This window comes from Bufo bufo, chromosome 9, assembly GCF_905171765.1.
Source record: "Bufo bufo chromosome 9, aBufBuf1.1, whole genome shotgun sequence".
Classification (NCBI taxonomy): Eukaryota; Metazoa; Chordata; class Amphibia; order Anura; family Bufonidae; genus Bufo; species Bufo bufo.
This window is the reverse complement of record NC_053397.1, coordinates 202,168,333-202,188,758: the sequence shown is the minus strand read 5'-3', so window position 1 is coordinate 202,188,758 and position 20,426 is coordinate 202,168,333. Positions and strand designations below refer to the sequence as shown.

The 20,426-nt window shown below is 45.2% G+C and overlaps 1 protein-coding gene across 1 annotated transcript in view; it reads right to left on the bottom strand.

The window, feature by feature from the left end:
• Nucleotides 1-20,426, bottom strand: part of AGBL4 (AGBL carboxypeptidase 4) — a 1,824,141-nt gene that overhangs the window by 415,938 nt on the left and 1,387,777 nt on the right. The window contains exon 8 of the mRNA XM_040408812.1: nucleotides 14,466-14,580. Coding sequence (XP_040264746.1) covers nucleotides 14,466-14,580 — 115 coding nt within the window. The remainder of the gene's footprint in view (nucleotides 1-14,465; nucleotides 14,581-20,426) is intronic.

Genomic DNA, 20,426 nt, shown 5'->3' with positions numbered 1-20,426 from the left:
GGCATTTGGGGGGCATTTTTGGAGTTGGCCTGGTGGTCATCTGACACAGAACAATGGCTTTGTACATGTTCACTAACTATCCCTAACTCGCTAAATTACAAGGTATAAAAAAGGTAATATAAAAATTAAAGGAGAAAGAATCCATTAATACTTAATTAAAAATACCCTTACAACACCCCAGTTTAATTTATATTTTGCTTACCTGGAAGTAGTAACATGTCCCCATTTGAGATGGTATACAAGTGTGCTTGAACCTACTGCATGCTGCTCCACCTGTTTTACAACTGAAAACTCCAAGAATGTCCACATTTCAAAGATTACGGTATATAACGCTTGCCCAGTTACAAGCTTTGCAGAATTTTGAAGATGATGAAGTTGACTGATTTGAAAATCAGCGTAATTCATATTATGGAGAAAAAATGCAGAATGATGATTTTCCATCAGCTACATTCATCACTTATATACAGGATAAGGCCTCATTCACACCATCAGTATTTTGCATCAGTATTCATAAGCTAAAATCAGAAGTGGAGCCTACACAGAGAAAAATTGTAATGAAACAATTCGATTTTGTAACTCTTCCACGTTTTGACTCCGCTTCTGGTTTTGGCTTACGATACTGATGCAAAATACAGAACTGTTGTGTAAATAAGGGTTAAGTCATAAATCACTGGGGTCCCCCACCATTGAACAGGGCTCCTGGGTCCACTGCCCCACCTCACCTGCATAACCTAACAAGCTCTGCCTCTAATGCCACCAGATGTAAGGCAGCTATCCTACACTCACCTAAATAATTATTAGGAACACCATACTAATACGGTGTTGGACCCCCTTTTGCCTTCAGAACTGCCTTAATTCTACGTGGCATTGATTCAACAAGGTGCTGATAGCATTCTTTAGAAATGTTGGCCCATATTGATAGGATAGCATCTTGCAGTTGATGGAGATTTGAGGGATGCACATCCAGGGCACGAAGCTCCCGTTCCACCACATCCCAAAGATGCTCTATTGGGTTGAGATCTGGTGACTGTGGGGGCCATTTTAGTACAGTGAACTCATTGTCATGTTCAAGAAACCAATTTGAAATGATTCGAGCTTTGTGACATGGTGCATTATCCTGCTGGAAGTAGCCATCAGAGGATGGATACATGTTCTCATTCTGTTTACGCCAAATTCGGACTCTACCATTTGAATGTCTCAACAGAAATCGAGACTCATCAGACCAGGCAACATTTTCCCAGTCTTCAACAGTCCAATTTTGGTGAGCTCGTGCAAATTGTAGCCTCTTTTTCCTATTTGTAGTGGAGATGAGTGGTACACTGCTGTTGTAGCCCATCCGCCTCAAGGTTGTGCGTGTTGTGGCTTCACAAATGCTTTGCTGCAGACCTCGGTTGTAACGAGTGGTTATTTCAGTCAACGTTGCTCTTCTATCAGCTTGAATCAGTCGGCCCATTCTCCTCTGACCTCTAGCATCCACAAGGCATTTTTGCCCACAGGACTGCCGCATACTGGATGTTTTTCCCTTTTCACACCATTCTTTGTAAACCCTAGAAATGGTTGTGCGTGAAAATCCCAGTAACTGAGCAGATTGTGAAATACTCAGACCGGCCCGTCTGGCACCAACAACCATGCCACGCTTAAAATTGCTTAAATCACCTTTCTTTCCCATTCTAACATTCAGTTTGGAGTTCAGGAGATTGTCTTGACCAGGACCACCCCCCTAAATGCATTGAAGCAACTGCCATGTGATTGGTTGACTAGATAATTGCATTAATGAGAAATAGAACAGGTGTTCCTAATAATTCTTTAGGTGAGTGTATGAGTCAATGTTCAACCATTTAAATGCGCCAACTAAGGCGGTCTCTCCCCAAGGAGAGATAGTACCTCCCAAATCCAAGTGTGAATGGCCAGCTGCTGCTCCATTCATTCTCTATGGGACTGCAAGAGATAGCCGAGTACATCACTTGATAATCTTTGTCCCATAGAGATAGAATGGAGCAGCAGTTCACATGCTCGACCTTTGGCTCCATTCAGATTCGGGGGAAAAGGACACCTTTTAACAGGATCGGTGTGGGTCTGAACAGATAGACACCCAATCGGGTAGCTATCCTTTTTCATGTGGATGAGGGATAACCTTTAAACTTGGCACAACCCCTTTAATTATAACTAGAGATGAGAGAAATTTCCTCGCACTTTGTGGTAACAAATCACATTTTTTTTTCTAAAATGGCGGGTTCACGTGTGAGGACTGAGGACATGGGGCAAGGAACTCTGGGAAGGCGGGATCACCCAGATTGACATGCCTGCATGCAGCCAATCAGCAGCCAGAGAGCCCTGTGATGTCACAGCCCTATAAATACGGCGGTCATCTTACAGTCAGGCATTTTCCAGCGTTCAGAGTGCAGGGACAGACGTGTGAAGGCACTAGGGACAGCAATTGGAAAAACCTGATTGTGGGAAAAAAAGACAGAAACAATTATTTATAAGTGCAGGGAAAGGATAGGGAGGAATAATTTCACAGCCTCTTAGTGCAGGGAGAGACGTTAGAAGGAGGCTAGGGACATTGACAGGAAAGGGATTTACAAGTGCAGGGAAAGATTATTTGCGGATCCAAATAGCCATTATACAGCTCTGTCATTCTAGCAATATGTTATTGGGCTGCAAGTGCTATGTTGAAAAGCCTTTAGTGGCTTATATCTTAGTATCTTTAGTATTTTCTATCAGTACTACAAGAAAAATATATTCGTAATTCACTTCTGCAGTTATTTCTGGTGAAAGCGTATAGGGGCGTATTTAAGTTAAAAAAAAGAAAATATATACGCACTGCACTGTTGCAGTTATTTCTGGTGAAAGCGTATAGGGGCGTATTTCAGTACTACAAGAAAAATATATACGCACTTCACTCTAAGTTTTTCCTGGTGAAAGCGTATACGGTCGTGTTTCAGTACAACAAGAAAAATATATTCTCAGTGCATTTCTGCAGTTAATTCTGGTAAAAGCGTATAGGGGCGTATTTCAGTAAAAAAAGAAAAATATATACGCACTGCACTGTTGCAGTTATTTCTGGTGAAAGTGTATAGTGGTCTATTTCAGTCCAACAAGAAAAACTATGTATGGACAGCAGAGAAACAGTAATTCCTATCACACTACCTAACACCCTGCACTGGAACCTATCAGCTCCACCATATCACTATCTAACCTAAACTGACTATCTCTCACTATCTGTATTATATATATATATATAAGCTAACTAACTATCTAATGTGATTGGATAAGGAATAGGACCCAGATGAAAGCACAGAGCACAGCAATGACACTGCTCTCTCTCAGAACTGCAGAAAACTGCAGAAAATGGCTGCTGGGAAGTTTCTTATATAGTAAGGGGTCGGCAACTTTCCTATTGGTTGCTAGGGATGTTGCTAAGCTCTGACAAAGACATTGCAGCCTTCTCATTGGCCCACAAGCAAGAAGGGAGGTTACTGATGAAAAAGAAATATAGAATATTTGTGATTAGAAATATATATCACTATATTCTACATCTTCGCGAATTATTGAAGTGCCGATATTCGCGATAAAAATTTGTGATTAGAGTATTCACGATCGACACTAGTAACTACTTGCATCCCCCATGTAATAACAAGTCTGGATCATCTATTCTTATGACTATGCAGTCTGCAATGAGAGTCCAGCCGGGTGCTAGCAGTTGGGGGAGTGTCTCCGCACAGTCTGACACTGGTAACATTGACTTGATGTTGTCTCACTGTGCAGGAACACCCCCCCCCCCCCAACTGGTAACACTCAGCTGGACCTTCATTTAATTCTAGCAATTAATGCAGATCCAGGTGCTGGTTTGAAAAATGTACAATATATGTGGGGGTCAGCAACCTTAATAGCAAAAAATTGGGGGGAAACGGGACTCTCAAGCGCCACATAGATATGTTACAGCAATTCCAATTCCAATCATAGAGGTTGTCATCCCTTTTTCGAAGACTGCCAGACATTAATTTATGTACTTGCCAATAGATTTTCTTAATAGACAAGAACTCAAGGAACAAAATTTACTGGTGATTTGTTGATTTCGGCCTTAGATGCCCTTTAAGTGCCTTCGATGTAGTTAATCTGCCTATTTCTATGCAAGCCCCAATGGACCAGTTATCCTCAAATGAGTCAGACCGTAATATTAGCAGTGGATTTGACTTGTTTTCCCTTTTGTACTAAAACTGCCCGCTCTTCAGCTTTGATCAGTAATCTCCTTTTCTCCCGTCTTTATGACTCATTCCTGTGTTGATTCTGTTTCTGAAATATAGACAGTAAGTAACGCTGTGCATTCCAGTAAACACTTCAGGTAAGTACATGGCCCGGCTGCCATAATTAAGCACTCTTTTCCCTTTTGGCATCAAGGATCAGAGCAGCGGCAGGTCTAAAAATACAGTCCTCAAAGGGGAATTGTCAGATTGGGGGCTGAAGTACCTCTCGGCTCGAATACAGGTGAGTCAATCAGTGGCTTGGCCATTTTGCCTGAGCCAGCTGCGCCCCAGCAGTGATATTCTAAATCCAGACGGTTAATGACCCTTAAGAGTGGATGGTAAAGCCCTCTGCTTTATACAGTACCAATCACAAGTAGTACTTTAAATCAAGTGCCCAGATTCTAATACACTAGAATGCATTATTAGAGAGTTAAAGGGGTATTCCAGTTTTTTTTATTTTTTTTTTATTTGTTTACATAATAGGAAATTATACAATTTTCTAATATACATATATTTATAAATTCTGCATATATAAATTTCTTCTATCAGGCAGTTGACCCTGATATGTATCAGTCCTGTGTAATGCATCCATGGCCTAAATGAATCATGGCATCAGTCATGTGACATCATATACCTGTAATTCCTGACATTCAGTAAGGCTACTCTCAAGCTAGCGTTTTTGCTGGACCCGACAGGGTTTGGCAAAAAACGCTTCCGTTGCTGATAATACAACCATCTGCATCCGTTATGATGGATCCGTCTTGCTCGGCATCCCAGGTATGAGAACGGAACAGAATGCATTTTGGAGCATTGCGTTCTGTTCAGTTACGTTTTGTCCCCTTTGACAATGAATGGGGACAAAACGGAAGCATTTTTTCCGGTATTGAGACCCTATGACAAATATCAAAACCGGAAAATATTAACGCTAGTGTGAAAGTAGTCTAAGTAATAATGTTACGTGACATACCTCAGCAAACGGGACACATGTGATACATAAATAAGACTAGTGTTGGAATCATGACTTTTATTGTGGTTATTACAGTAATTACATTACTGTGTGTATTTACATGGCGACCTGTCTCCAGGTGATATGTAAAATGGCTGCCTGTCTCTAGGTGATGTTGTGATGTTGTTAATAAAGTTTAGCATAAAAAAAACACAACACACACAGAGCTGCTTCTACACAGACAGTGACAAAAATAAGGTGCTGCAGCAAGTAGTAATAGTGTATATACTGTATCTGCTCTACTCCTCAATCCACTACTATTACCTGTTAGATACCTGGACACTTAACTAAAAGCGAGGTCATATGATATTTGTGAGGGTCACGTGATGGCTCACATGACTGAAGCCACGTTTAGTCCTACCCAGCTCTACTATGGATGCATTCTACAGTGCTAACATGGGCCATACCATTTTTGTTTTCTTTAGCGAGAGGCTACTCTATGGATGTTATAAAGGTCTTCATGCAAATGTTTAAATAGATGTATATTAGAAAATTGTTCAATAAGTGTAATCCTTAAAACGGGAACACCCCGTTAAGGAAAATCCATCAATACCAAATAGAACAGATTACCATATATATGTATATGTTCTTACAGTGCAGTGTCCAAGGGTGTCACTGGGGGGAGAAACCAACAGGATCAGATAGGATGAGGAAGCAACAAACAGGCAGGGGTGCACCTAGCCTTTCTGCTGCTGAGGTGAAAAATGAAATAATGCCCCTCCCTTCCCAATGCAAATTTCTTAACCTAACCCCCTTCTATCCAGCCCATTGCCCTTTGGTTGCCCCTGGTGCTGCCTGAGGTGATCGCCTCCCCTGGCCTCATTGGTGGTGCACGCCTGCCAACAGGATCAGATAGGATGAGGTTGTATATGCATGAAACATCAGTTATAAGTAGAGGTAACCCCAACCTCCTCTTTCTCTCTCTCTTGTCCTATATTTGCAGAAGCTGAGATCTGGACTGCATTCTATTACAGGACCCTCACAATTAAAAGAGAACTGAAGGGAGGGAACAATGTGATCACCAGTGAATTTTCTCCCCTGAATTAATTTACATACTTTCACCCACAAATTCTCCATCATCTTTAGTGAGAAACAATATCTCAGATACCCTTTGACGTGTTTTCTCTGGTTTAGCTGGTAAAAGTTAATTTACATACTTTTTCCCATGGAGCATTGCCTGAAACATGTCTCCTTAAACTAGTCAATTCAAAAAAAGAGTTGCGCTGCCTCACTTTGGCTATATTTCACGAGTCCTGCCAAAGTGAGGCATCGTGACTCCTTTTTTGAATTGACTTGTTGAATGTGAAAAAGACTGCTTCACACGGTGGTCTGCGACGCCAAAAGAGAAGAAAACACAGTGGTGTACTTTTATTGAAAAAAAAAAAATTGTGTTTTATTTTATGCTATTTTTTATTTATTTTTTATTGAAAAGAATATCTCCTTAAACTGCTGTGTCCCCTAAATAGCAAAATTAGTCATCCTACAGATTCCAGGTCACCATAAAGCCATTATTTTCCTAGTCCCTTGTTTCTAATAGCTGTCAGCTGTACAACGTGAGGATCTTCTAAACAGAACCAGATATCTCAGCTTCCTGAATCATTCCTAGACAGTATGACAGTGTGGATAACTACAAGTCCAGCCTGATTTTCCAAAAATTGTGATCAGGGCACAATAACATGTATCACTTACAGTACTTTCATACAAATAGATACTAGAGAATGATCCAAGTGGTTAAAGTAGTTAAAGGGGTTTTCAAAGAGTATTTTTTTTTTTTTACTAATGACCTATCCTGGGGATCGGTGCAGTGAAACAGTGATTCTAAGACTCAGAGCAGATTAAAAGAATACAAGTCTTTCTTTACTCAGCTGAAAAGATAACTTGTAGCACATCCATCAGTAATATGGACAAAGTACAATTTCTATCCCCAGATGATGAGGTATGGTGGCTAACATTTGTGGATATAAGTGTCTACTGTGTAATGTAGGCTTTGAGTTTGCCTGGCCTGATGTAAACTAGTTGATGGGTGTCTGAACTGTAGTCCCTCATCTGCAGCAGGGTCTGTCAAGCTGTGGTTGCTGGTCACTCTGCTGACTGGATATCGCTGTAGCTTCTAAGAAAGCTGAATCTTAGTGTTCTTGCAGTCTCTCTCAAGTAGTGGTCTCACAGGAGAATTGGATTTTTTGCTGGTCCCTAAGACCCTCTGGACGTGCTTTATTCCTCCTTATTGTCTGAGCCAGAATTTCACCTCCTGGAAGGAAGCAGGACCAGCCACTCTTACAGGGTTAACCCTGTCCCTGCCAACCATACCATATAATTGCTGGTGTACAGTACATTAACACATAAAACACATCACATAACATTTGCAGATACCACCAAGTCTTGGGTACAACAGTGAGCTTGCCTCTCATCAAAACCAAAGGAGTACAGGTAAGCTGGAGAAGGGTTGGAGGTAAATACTGGTTCTCATTGCTTAGACCCAGCAGGTGTATTGAGACTTATTTTCCCAGCAATGATCCATGGGAAAAGTAGGCATCTTTGGGAATTCTAAGTGGCCAGAGTAAAAGAAAAAAAAAACTCTTGTACTTTCGGACCTGACCTGCATTACACAGGCAACCAAATGATTTGGATGGGCACTACTATATGTAATGCTTCATTTCCCCTGTAGGGAACCTGACTGATCACAGGGGATCCCTTCAGGGGCATTGTCAAGGTAAAAAAATATTTTTAAGAAAAGATTGTAGAAATTGGAGAACTCTTTTAAAGGTTTATTTTGGGGATATTCTTAATAATAAAAAAAAAGAAGCATTGCTCACCTTCACTGGTCCCATGCTGCTGCTAATCTGATTCCGGTTCTGACATCAGAAAGGCCTGCTCAATCACAGGTCTGAGTGCGTTTAGTTTAGCAACCCATTATTCTGTCGCCCCACCCCCCCCCTTTTATAATTTCCCCCCTTTAACCCCTTTCTTACAGGCATGAGATAAGTGACCACTCAGCAGTCTAGAGCTGTTCGCCCAGTGAACTTTCAGCTGCTTACATTCAAACTTTCCGTGTTTGGTGACTTTGGGAATTTGCTCCGTGATAAATGCTTTGCTTTCTTCGTGCTAAATGAATTCAAGCAATGACCATGAGATTTCTTGGTCGGAAACGGAAAAGTCATTTGTTACATTTCAGGCAAGAAATGAATAATCCATAGCTGATTTGGCTTCAGAGGCTATTCTGTGCTAAGCACTTAAGTTAAATCCAGACTTATTACATTTTCTTTTGGATTGTGTATTAACCCCTTCTCTTCCATGTGCAAGACGAATTTAAAGGGATTAATAATTTCCTTCTTAGGCTTGGAGCCACAATTTCAGATAAAAGTGCACCGCTGAATTCTTACTGGACAATTGCAGATGAGACCTTCCACATTGTCTTGTTACTTAAAGGGGTTGCTGTATCCCACAACTAATGTAAAAAATGGAAATCAATCATATAGTTCATGACAACCTCTTTCTAACAAAGCTAGAACCAGCCCTGTATCTCACATTGATCCAGAGATCTCCTCATTCTTTACTCTGCTAGATTTATATCAAGCTGAAAGCTCAAGGGGAGTGTCCTTTCTGCTGTAGCTATGGGGGCGTGTCTCAGCTCTCCCTATCACAGCTCAGGAGGCAGTTGAAGGATGAAACTGAGCATGTGCGGCCATCTCAGTGAGCAGGACAAAGAAATAATAAAATAAAAAAAACAGCAGGTGGCGCTGTTACATGCAATTACAAAAGTAGCAGTTTTGCTCGATTTGACGATAATTTACACAATTATCGGCTCATGTAAAGGTACCTTAAAGCACTATTTCAAGCCATCGGATCTGTACAGCAGCACCAATATAATTGTCATTAGTGTTGAGCGAAGCGCGCTTTGGATGCTTCATCCGAAGTCGCTTTGTTCAAAACTTCGGAATAATACTGTACAGAGATTAGTCTCCTTAAAGTATTAGAATGTATGGGCTCCGATGAGACGAAGTTAGTTATTCATGAAGACGCGTGTGACTTCGTTGAATAACTTCGGTAATTGATTTTTAAAGTGGAAAACCAATTTAAAACTTGAAACCGAACGCTGAACGTTGAAGTTATTCAACGAAGTCACGCGCGACTTCATGAATAACTAACTTCGGCTCATCGGAGCCCATACATTCTAATATTGTAAGGAGACGAATCTCCGTACAGTATAACTCAGAAGTTTTGAACGAAGCGACTTCGGATGAATCATCCGAAAATCGCTTTGCTGACCACTAATAGTCATCGTACAGGATATGTCATAAGCATCTGATAGATGTGGATATCACTTTATGACATCCTAATCTAGAACATGGGTCCCCCAACCCCCATCCTGCCTGGTGAGGTGGCCCCTGACCATGGAAATGTGGGCCCCACATGTGCATGACTCTGTACATTAATTTCTCTGGGAGTCATAGTTCAGCTGTGTTCTTGACTCAACTGAGGTTAATGCGGCCACCTCTTTATCCATTCTCCACCTGGATGCAGCTTCTAGTGTCTGCCATATCAGAGGACCACTCTTCTGGAGAAGAGACCACCATCTAACATTGATGGCATATCCTGTGAACATGCCATCAATGTCTAACATGGGGATACCCTTTTATATAATGTGTGACTGCATATTACATATCTCATACTAGCTGATGACCCAGCGTTGCTCGGGTATTTATTTATTGCAATTTTATATGAAATAACAGTGACTTTCACAGTAGCCTCCCCTTTAATAGTGACCGCCCCATTAACAGTGACTTTCACAATGGGGGCCCCTTTAACGGTAACCGCCCCTTTAACAGTGACTTTCACAGTGGCTGCCCCTTTGACGGTGACTGCCCCTTTAATAGTGACTTTAACGCTGGCCGCCCCTTTAAATGTGACCGTCCCTTTAACAGTCACTTTCACAATGGCCGCCATTTTAACAGTGACTTTCACAATGGCCGCCCTTTTAACGGTGACCGACCGTTTAACAGTCACTTTCACAATGGCCGCCCTTTTAACATTGACTTTCACAATGGCCGCCCTTTTAACGGTGACCACCCCTTTACCAGTGACTTTCAAGGTGGGCGCCCTTTCGACGGTGACCGCCCATTTAACAGTGACTTTCACGGTGACTGCCTCTTTAACGGTGACCGCCCCTTTGACAATGACTTTCACGGTGGCCGCCGTTTTAACAGTGGCTACCATGGTGAACGCCCCTTTAACAGTGACTTTCACGGTGGCCACCCCTTTTACAGTGACCGCCCCTTTAAAAGTGACCGCCCCTTTACTAGTGACTTTCACAATGGCAGCACCTTTAACAGTGCCTGCCCTTTTAACAGTGATTTACAGTAGCTGCCCCTTTAATGGTGACCGCCCGTTTAACAGTGACTTTCACGGTGGGCGCCCCTTTAACGGTGACCACCTCTTTAACAGTGACTTTCACAGTGGGTGCCCCTTTAAAGGTGACCACCCCTTTAACAGTGACTTTTACGGTGGCCGCCCCTTTAACGGTGACCGCCCCTTTAACAGTGACTTCCATGGTGACCGCCCCTTTAACAGTGACTTTCACGGTGGCCACCCCTTTAACAGAGACAGCCCCTTTAACATTGACTTTCACAGTGGCCACCCCTTTAACAGTGACTGCCCCTTTAACATTGACTTTCACAATGGCCGCCCCTTTAATGGTGACCGCCCCTTTAACAGTAACTTTCACAGTGGCCGCCCCATTAACGATGACCGCCCATTTAACAGTGACTTTCACAGTGGCCTCCACTTTAACGGTGACCGCCCTTTTAACAGTGACTTTCACAGTGGCCGCACCTTTAACAATGACCACCCTTTTAACAGTGACTTTCACAGTGGCCGCCCCTTTAACAGAAACCTCCCCTTTAACAGTGACTTTTACAATGGCCGCCCCTTTAATGGTGATCGCCCCTTTAACAGTGACTTTCACAGTGGCCGCCCCTTTAACGATGACCGCCCATTTAACAGTGACTTTAACGGTGGGAGCCCCTTTAACAGTGACCTCCCTTTTAACAGTGACTTTTACAATGGCCGTCCCTTTAATGGTGATTGCCCCTTTAGCAGTGACTTTCACAGTGGCCACCCCTTTAACGATGACCGCCCATTTAACAGTGACTTTCACGGTGGCCGCCCCTTTAATGGTGACCGCTTCTTTAACAGTGACTTTCACAGTGGCCGCCCCTTTAACAGTGACTTTCACAGTGGCCGACCCTATAATGGTGACCACCTCTATAACAGTGACTTTCAAGGTGGGTGCCCTTTTAAAGGTGACCGCCCCTTTAACAGTGACTTTTACGGTGGCCGCCCCTTTAACGGTGACTTCCATGGTGGCCGCCCCTTTACCAGTGGCTTCCATGGTTACCGCCCCTTTAACAATGACTTTTACGGTGGCCGCCCCTTTAACAGTGACTTTCACAGTGGCCACCCCTTTAACAGTGACTGCCCCTTTAACAGTGACTTTCACAGTGGCCGCCCCATTAACGATGACCGCCCATTTAACAGTGACTTTCACGGTGGCCGCCCCTTTAACGGTGACCGCCCCTTTAACAGTGACTTTCACAGTGGCCGGCCCTTTAACAGTGACCTCCCCTTTAACAGTGACTTTCACAATGGCCGCCCCTTTAATGGTGATCGCCCCTTTAACAGTGACTTTCACGGTGGCTGCCCCTTTAACAATGACCGCCCATTTAACAGTGACTTTCATGGTGGCCGCCCCTTTAACGGTGACCGCTTCTTTAACAGTGACTTTCACAGTGGCCGCCCCTTTAACAGTGACTTTCACAATGGCCGACCCTTTAATGGTGACCGCCCCTTTAACATTGACTTTCACAGTGGCCGCTCCTTTAACGATGACCGCCCATTTAACAGTGACTTTCACAGTGGCCGCCCCTTTAACAGTGACTTTCACAATGGCCGACCCTTTAATGGTGACCGCCCCTTTAACATTGACTTTCACAGTGGCCGCTCCTTTAACGATGACCGCCCCTTTAACAGTGACTTTCACAATGGCCGTCCCTTTAATGGTGACCGCCCCTTTAACAGTGACTTTCACAATGGCTGCCCCTTTAATGGTGACCGCCCCTTTAACAGTGACTTTCACAGTGGCCGCCCCTTTAACAATGACCGCCCTTTTTACTGTGACTTTCACAGTGGCCGCCCCTTTAACAGTGAGTTTCACAGTGGCCGCTCCTTTAACGATGACCGCCCATTTAACAGTGACTTTCATGGTGGCCGCCCCTTTAACGGTGACCGCCCCTTTAACAGTGATTTTTACAGTGGCCACCCTTTTAACAGTGACCGCCGTTTTAACAGTGACTTTCACAATGGCCGACCCCTTTAATGGTGACCGCCCCTTTAACAGTGACTTTCACAGTGGCTGCCCCTTTAACAATGACCGCCCATTTAACAGTGACTTTCATGGTGACCGCCCCTTTAACGGTGACCGCTTCTTTAACAGTGACTTTCACAGTGGCCGCCCCTTTAACAGTGACTTTCACAGTGGCCGCTCCTTTAACGATGACCGCCCATTTAACAGTGACTTTCACAGTGGCCACCCCTTTAACAGTGACCGCCCTTTTAACAGTGACTTTCACAATGGCCGTCCCTTTAATGGTGACCGCCCCTTTAACAGTGACTTTCACAATGGCTGCCCCTTTAATGGTGACTGCCCCTTTAACAGTGACTTTCACAGTGGCCGCCCCTTTAACAATGACCGCCCTTTTTACTGTGACTTTCACAGTAGCCGCCCCTTTAACAGTGACTTTCACAGTGGCCGCTCCTTTAACGATGACCGCCCATTTAACAGTGACTTTTATGGTGGCCGCCCCTTTAATGGTGACCGCCCCTTTAACAGTGACTTTTACAGTGGCCGCCCCTTTAACAGTGACCGCCGCTTTAACAGTGACTTTCACAGTGGCCACCCCTTTAACAGTGACCGCCCATTTAACAGTGACTTTCACAATGGGCGCTACTTTAATGGTGACCGCCCCTTTAACAGTGACTTTCACAGTGGCCGCTCCTTTAACACTGACCGCCTATTTAACAGTGACTTTCACAGTGGCCGCCCCTTTAACGGTGACCGTCCCTTTAACAGTGACTTCCACAATGGGCGCCACTTTAACGGTGACCGCCCCTTTAACAGTGACTTTTACAGTGGCCACCCCTTTAACAGTGACTTTCACAGTGGCCGCCCCTTTAACAGTGACCTCCACAGCGCTCGCCCCCTTAACAGTGAACTCCACAGCCCGTCCGTTTAATAGTTGCCCCTGCCCCCCGTGCATGTAGCAGTGTCGTTGTGCCGTCATATGACTGAATATTTCAGGACCTGCGAACTGCTAAAACCTGTGATCAGTTGTTATGGCAACCTGGAGTAGGAGCTTCTATTGGCTGATAAGGGACATGTGACCGTGTGTTTGGCAGTTGGGATATGAAGAGAGAGGCTTGTATTGGCTAATGCAGGTCATTTTTTGGGAATATCTCGGGAAGGGTACTTCCTAGAGAGCTGAGACCCCCACAAGATTTCTTTCCAGGTAGCAAGGGAAGTGTATACCACGTTTCGTTGAAATCGGTGGTTGTGTTTTTGAGTTTTTGCGGAACATACATATATACGTCCTTTTTTTATATACAGGTGAAATTCGAAAAATTGGAATATCGTGCAAAAGTCCATTTATTTCTGTAATGCAAATTAAAAGGAATTGCATTAATGCAGCTTAAAATTAGAATTTTGTGAAAAGGTTGAATATTCTAGGCTCAAAGTGTCGCACTCTAGTCAGCTAATTAATCCATACCCCCTGAGCAAAGGGGACCTCAAAATGGTGACTGTGGGGTTTCATAAACTGTAAGCCATAATCATCCAAATTAGGCCTCATGCACACGACCCGCAAACTGCGGATCCGCAAAAAACGGAAGCCGCCCGTGTCGCCTTCCGCAATTTGCACACGAGGCGCTGTCCGCATCTTTTGCGGCCCCATTGAAGTGAATGGCGGCTCGGATGCGGATCCAAACAACGGTCGTGTGCATGAGGCCTAATAACAAATAAAGGCTTGACATATCTCGCTCTGCATGTAACGAGTCCATCTCATGTGTTAGTTTCACTACTGGAATAAATGAACTTTGCAGGATATTCTAATTTTTTTGAGTTTCCCCTGTAGATAGATGAATGTGTTATTTTATTCTCCTACCTGTAATTTCCCAGATACACTCCATCAGGGTTCAGCATTGGTGCAACTTTAAAAATCAGGTGATCTCTGAGGGATTTGGCTGTAGGATGTCGGCTGACAAGGAAATCAATGATGCCTGTAAGGTCAAATAAAAAAACACTGGATATAACAATGACATGAACAATAATCTAATCTAAAGTCAACAGGTTAGTTACAATCTTATACTTTTTACTATACTCAGCATAGATGTCATCCTTGTGCTGTCAGCGTCCGTATGTCAGACATGTCATTTATCTGCGGAGGTCTCTGTGAGCTAGGATCTTCATCAGAGCCTTGGACTGGGGGGTTCTGGCTCTTGATGTGCAGTCAAACCCTTTGGCACTGAGTGGCCCCTGACCGCGTATCTTCAAGACACTCACTGATGATTTCATGAGAAATTGCTGCGCACGATTGGCTCAATGTGCTGCAACTAAGGGCTCGTTCACACGACCGTTGGTGTCCCGTGCCCGTACTGTGAACCGCAAAATGCGTTGTTTTTTTTTGTGCTGTTTGGAATCAGAAATGCACAGAAATTTGCATGGAAATTTGTGCAGGTCTTCTGCGCGTTCACCCGCATTCGTGTGCAGGTACATTTGAGGGCATGGCCGCACTGGACTGAAACACTGCAGACCTGCCGCCATATATTTGCATGTGGCAATTCTGTGGCATTTTATAGTACCAGCAAAGTAGATGAGATTTTAAGAAATCACCCACAAAAGCTGAAACAAATATATAAACAAACAAACCAATAAATAAATAAATAAATACCCACAGCATAAACTGACCTGTGGAACAGATTTAAATATTTTTTTTGCAACATGTCAATTTATGCTGCAGATTTTACTGCACAGAGTGAAATTCGCAGCAAATCAATGGCAAGATCTGCTACAACTCAGCATGAGGGCTACTTTCACACTGGCGTTATGGTTTCCGTTTGTGAGATCCGTTCAGGGCTCTCACAAGCGGTCCAAAACGGATCAGTTTTGCTCTAATGCATTCTGAATGGAAAAGGATCCGCTCAGAATGCATCAGTTTGCCTCCGTTCCGTCACCATTCCGCTCAGGAGGCGGACACCAAAGCGCTGCTTGCAGCGTATTGGTGTCCGTCTGATGAAACTGTGCCAAACGGATCCGTCCTCACACACAATGTAAGTCAATGGGGACGGATCAGTTTTCTATGACACAATCTGGCACAATAGAAAACTGATCCGTCCTCCACTGACTTTCAATGGTGTTCAAAACAGATCCGTCTTGGCCATGTTACAGATAATACAACCGGATCCGTTCTGAACAGATGCAGACGGTTGTATTATGTGAACAGATCTGTCTGTGCAGATCAATGACGGATCCGCACCAAACGCGAGTGTGAAATTAGCGCTGTCCATGATGACATCAGTATCAGAACGGCAGGGGTCTGACACCCTGCATCCCTTGCCCGATCAGCTGAATGAGGAGAAGGCGTGCGCAGTGCGCTTGTGCCATCTCTCGTCTCTTCTGGCTCTCTGCTGTATGTCTATGGGACATCAGCAGCAGACAGGAAGAGAGAAGGGAGACGGTACAAGCGCACTGCGCACGCCTTCTCCTCATACAGCTGATCAGCGGGGGTGCCGGGTGTTGGACCCCTGCCGATCTGATACTGATGACCTATATATAAGGCCTCTTTCACACGGGTGTCATGTTTTTGGCCTGGATAAGATGCGGGTGCGTTGCGGGAAAATGCGCGATTTTTCCGCGCGAGTGCAAAACATTGTAAAAATCGGCATGTTTGGTACCCGAACCCGGACTTCTTCACAGAAGTTCGGGTTTGGGTTAGGTGTTGTGTAGATTTTATTATTTTCCCTTATAACATGGTTATAAGGGAGAATAATAACATTCTTAATACAGAATGCATAGTACAATAGGGCTGGAGGGGTTAAAAAAAAGAAAAAATAATTTAACTCACCTTAATCCACTTGTTCGCGCAGCCCGGCTTCTCTTCTGTCTTCTTCTTTAAGGAATAGGACCTTTGATGACGTCACTGCGTTCATCACATGGTCCATCACATGATCTTTTACCGTGGTGATAGATCGTGTGACGGACCATGTGATGAGTGCAGTGACGTCACCACAGGTCCTTTTCCTGTGCACAGCAAAGATGAAGACAGAAGAGATGTCGGCTGCGCAATCAAGTGGATTAAGGTGAGTTAAATTATTTTTTATTATTTTTTTAACCCCTCCAGCGCTGTTTTACTATGCATTCTGTATTAAGAATGCTATTATATTCCCTTATAACCATGTTATAAGGGAGAATAATAATGATCGAGTCTCCATCCCGATCGTCTCCTAGCAACCGTGCGTGAAAATCGCACCGCATCCGCACTTGCTTGCGGTTTTCACGCAGCCCCATTCACTTCTATGGGGCCTGCGTTTGCGTGGAAAACGCACAAAGAGGAACATGCCGCGATTTTCACGCAACGCACAAGTGATGCGTGAAAATCACTGCTCATGTGCACAGCCCCATAGAAATGAATGGGTCCGGATTCAGTGCGGGTGCAAGGCGTTCACCTCACGCATTGCACCCGCGCGGAAATCTCGCCCGTGTGAAAGGGGCCTAATAGATAAAGCCCGGACAACCCCTTTAACTTCCAGGGCATCTGCAGTACCCTATACCTGGGGTTATCTGCAATTATATTATGTATTATGCATATACGTGCATGCCATGTTACTACTGTACATACATATATATATATATATATATATAACATAATATAAACTATAAACATATGGTATCTCTGTAAAAATTATTGAATGAACCTAACAGGTCCTTTTTACTGTCTAGGGAACGCTGTGAAAACGAAACCCATAACACAATGGCGGAATTGCATCGTATGCAATATTAAATTGTTCCTTTAGAAAGTACAACTTGTCCTGCAAAAAACTAAAATAAGCTGTGATATGGCTATGTGAATGGAAAAATGATGGCTCCCGGAAGGCAGAAAGTAAAAAAGTGAATAAGAAATGTTTTGGGGGAAAAAACGGAAAGTGGCTGCTACGTTAGGAAGGAATTAAGGTCAAGTTTTCTATTTCTATCCCAGGTTCCGTCAGTCCGTAGGCCAAGGTGGCGGTGCTGAATACGTAGTCCATACCTCGCCTTGTATCTGTGTGCGCGCCGCACCGCGTTAATGTGTCGAGATAAAGCGCAGCAGCCCCAAGACCTGTTCTGTCCACATTACCGGATCAATGCAAACCGCATCTTCCAGACGGTGCAATCAGCCAGGTACGTACGACTGCCCCTCATTACCGTAAGGTTAGGAATTTGACAGCTGCTGGCGCCCATTTAATATCACTTACAAAGAGCAGGCAGAGAAGTGCAGCAGATGCACTGATTTATTAGTCGGCCCTTGTATTAAAATAACAGTTTGCTGGTAAACAGGAAGGGTAATGATGCCAGTCGCCCTCGTTAGAGGCTAATAATAGCTTAATTTGTCCACTAATTGACCTTTGATACTGCCGAGGCGTTGCAGTGTGTTTCAGGGCAAGAGATAAACAAGACCACGATTATGTTACCTCGGAGAATGGCTTCGGCAAATGGAAGGTAGTTAGCGTAATACATTATTTGCTCACAGATGAGCGGATTAATTGGTCTGCCAATTAGGAGGGTACTGGGGAAAACCGGGCAGCCTGCGCTGTAATGTGCTGCATACACAGTAGACCACTGCAAGCCATTTATTCTGAGTCATCAGTGTCTCAAGTCGAATCCGAGAGACAAAAGTCGTCTTCTGTCTGCTGCCCGGTGAACAATGAGGATTCTGCCAGGCGACGACGTGAAAAAGTCAGCATATCGCTAAAACTCGCCGACTTTTAGTAGCTGGCATCCGGGAGGCAATAGATGGCGGCACGTGACGCACACTGACACATTTTTTCAGGGCACGGAGGACCCACCCATTTCCTGAAAGGCTCAATCCCTTTTGGTGAAATGTTATTATGACCCTTTTTTGGGAAGCGTCGGCTCTTTTAAGCACACGAAAGGGGCTGCTCTCTTGGAGAAAGGAGCTGTGCGGGAGTCAGGGAGGCCTCCCCTCTTTTCGTGAGCCTCCCGAATATTCCTGGAGAGTTTATAGGGATGCCTATGGCAGAACAGAAAATTGTGAAATATGGTTTAAGGGGTGTCACCATCTCAGGCTTTCCAGGCTAAAAATTGGTACGCCTGTCATATGTGGGGAACAGTGGTGGCCGGGGTTACGAAAACAGCTGAGTGGGCTGCGCTATGCTAATTATGTAATTCCCATAGCGGTGAATGGAAACTACGGAAGCAGCATAGTTTTCACTGACTTCTATAGGGTTCCCATGGATGCCAGCCACCTCAGGCCGCTGTATAGAATGGGCATTCTGATCTCAGCCTTTAAAGGGCATCTGTCAGCAGTTTTGTAGCTATGACACTGGCTGACCTGTTACATGTGCTCTTGGCGGCTGAAGGCATCTGTGTTGGTCCCAAGTTCATATGCAGGGGCGGGCTGGGCCGGGGGGCAGGGAGGCAATTGCCCCCCAGGCCGCCCGAAATAAACGGCCACTGGGCCGCGCGTCTTAAAAAAAAAATATATATATTTTTTTTTTTTTTTTTTTTATTCTTCAGGGCCGCACCGCCGATCATCACCACAGGCGGCGCGGCCCTGGATGTCATTGCGGCCGTGCTGTGTGCTGTGGGGCAGGGGAGGGAGAGGCGTGTCCCTCCCCTGTTCTTCTGATAGGCCGCAGGCACTAATGCCTGCAGCCTATCAGAGGCCGGCTCAGGCAGAGCAATGACGTCATTATCATTGCGATACCTGAGTCGGGCAGCACACAGCAGGGACACAGGCCAGAAGAGGCTGCATCGCTGCTGATGGAGATAAGTATTAGTGTTGTTTTTTTTTTTCTTCTTTGCGGGGGGCTGGCACTATGGGGGGGGGATCTGGCACTATGGGGGGGATCTGGCACTATAAGGGGGGCTGGCACTATGGGGGGGATCTGACACTATGGGGGGGGGATCTGGCACTTTGGGGGAGCTAGCACTATGGGGGGGGCACTATAGGGGGAGCTGGCACTATAGGGATGGCTGGAACTATGGGGGAGCTGGAACTATGGGGGAGCTGGCACTATGGGGGGCTGGCACTATAGGGGGAGCTGGCACTATGGGGGGGCTGGCACTATGGGGGGGATCTGGCACTATGGGGGGATTTGGCACTATGGGGGGGAATCTGGCACTTTGGGGGAGCTAGCACTATGGGGGGGGCACTATAGGGGGAGCTGGCACTAGTATATGGGGGGGCTGGCACTATGGGGGGCTGACACTATGGGGGGGCTGACACTATAAGGGGGCTTGCACTATAAGGGGGCTGGCAGCCTGGCACTATGGGGTAGGAGCTGGCACAATGGGGGGAGCTGGCACTATGGGGGGAGCTGGCACTACGGGGGGGGCTGGCACTATGGGGGAGCTGGCACTATAAGGGGGCTGGCACTATGGGCGAAGTGGCACTATGGGGGGGCTGCCACTATGGGGGGCTTGGCACTATGGGGGGCTTGTACTATGGGGGGGAGCTGGCACTATGGGGGCATTTCTTGCTGGCACATTATGGGGGGGCACCATGGGGGAGAGGAGCACTATGGGGGTATCTGGGGGCTCTAAAGGGGATTTTTTTTTTATTATTGGCACATTCTGGGGGGCACTATAGGGGAGAGCAGCACTATGGGGCATCTGGGGTTACTATAGGGGCATTATTTGGGGGCACTATGGGGAAGTGGGGGCTCTAAAGGGGCCTTTTGTATTGGAACATTATGGGGGGCACTATGGCATTTGGTAGCACTAAGGGGGCATTTTTTACTGGCACATTATGGCAGGCACTATAAGGGAGAGCGGCACTATGGGGCATTATTTGGGGGCACTATGGGGGAGTGGAGCACTATTGGGGCATATGGTGGCACTAAGAAGG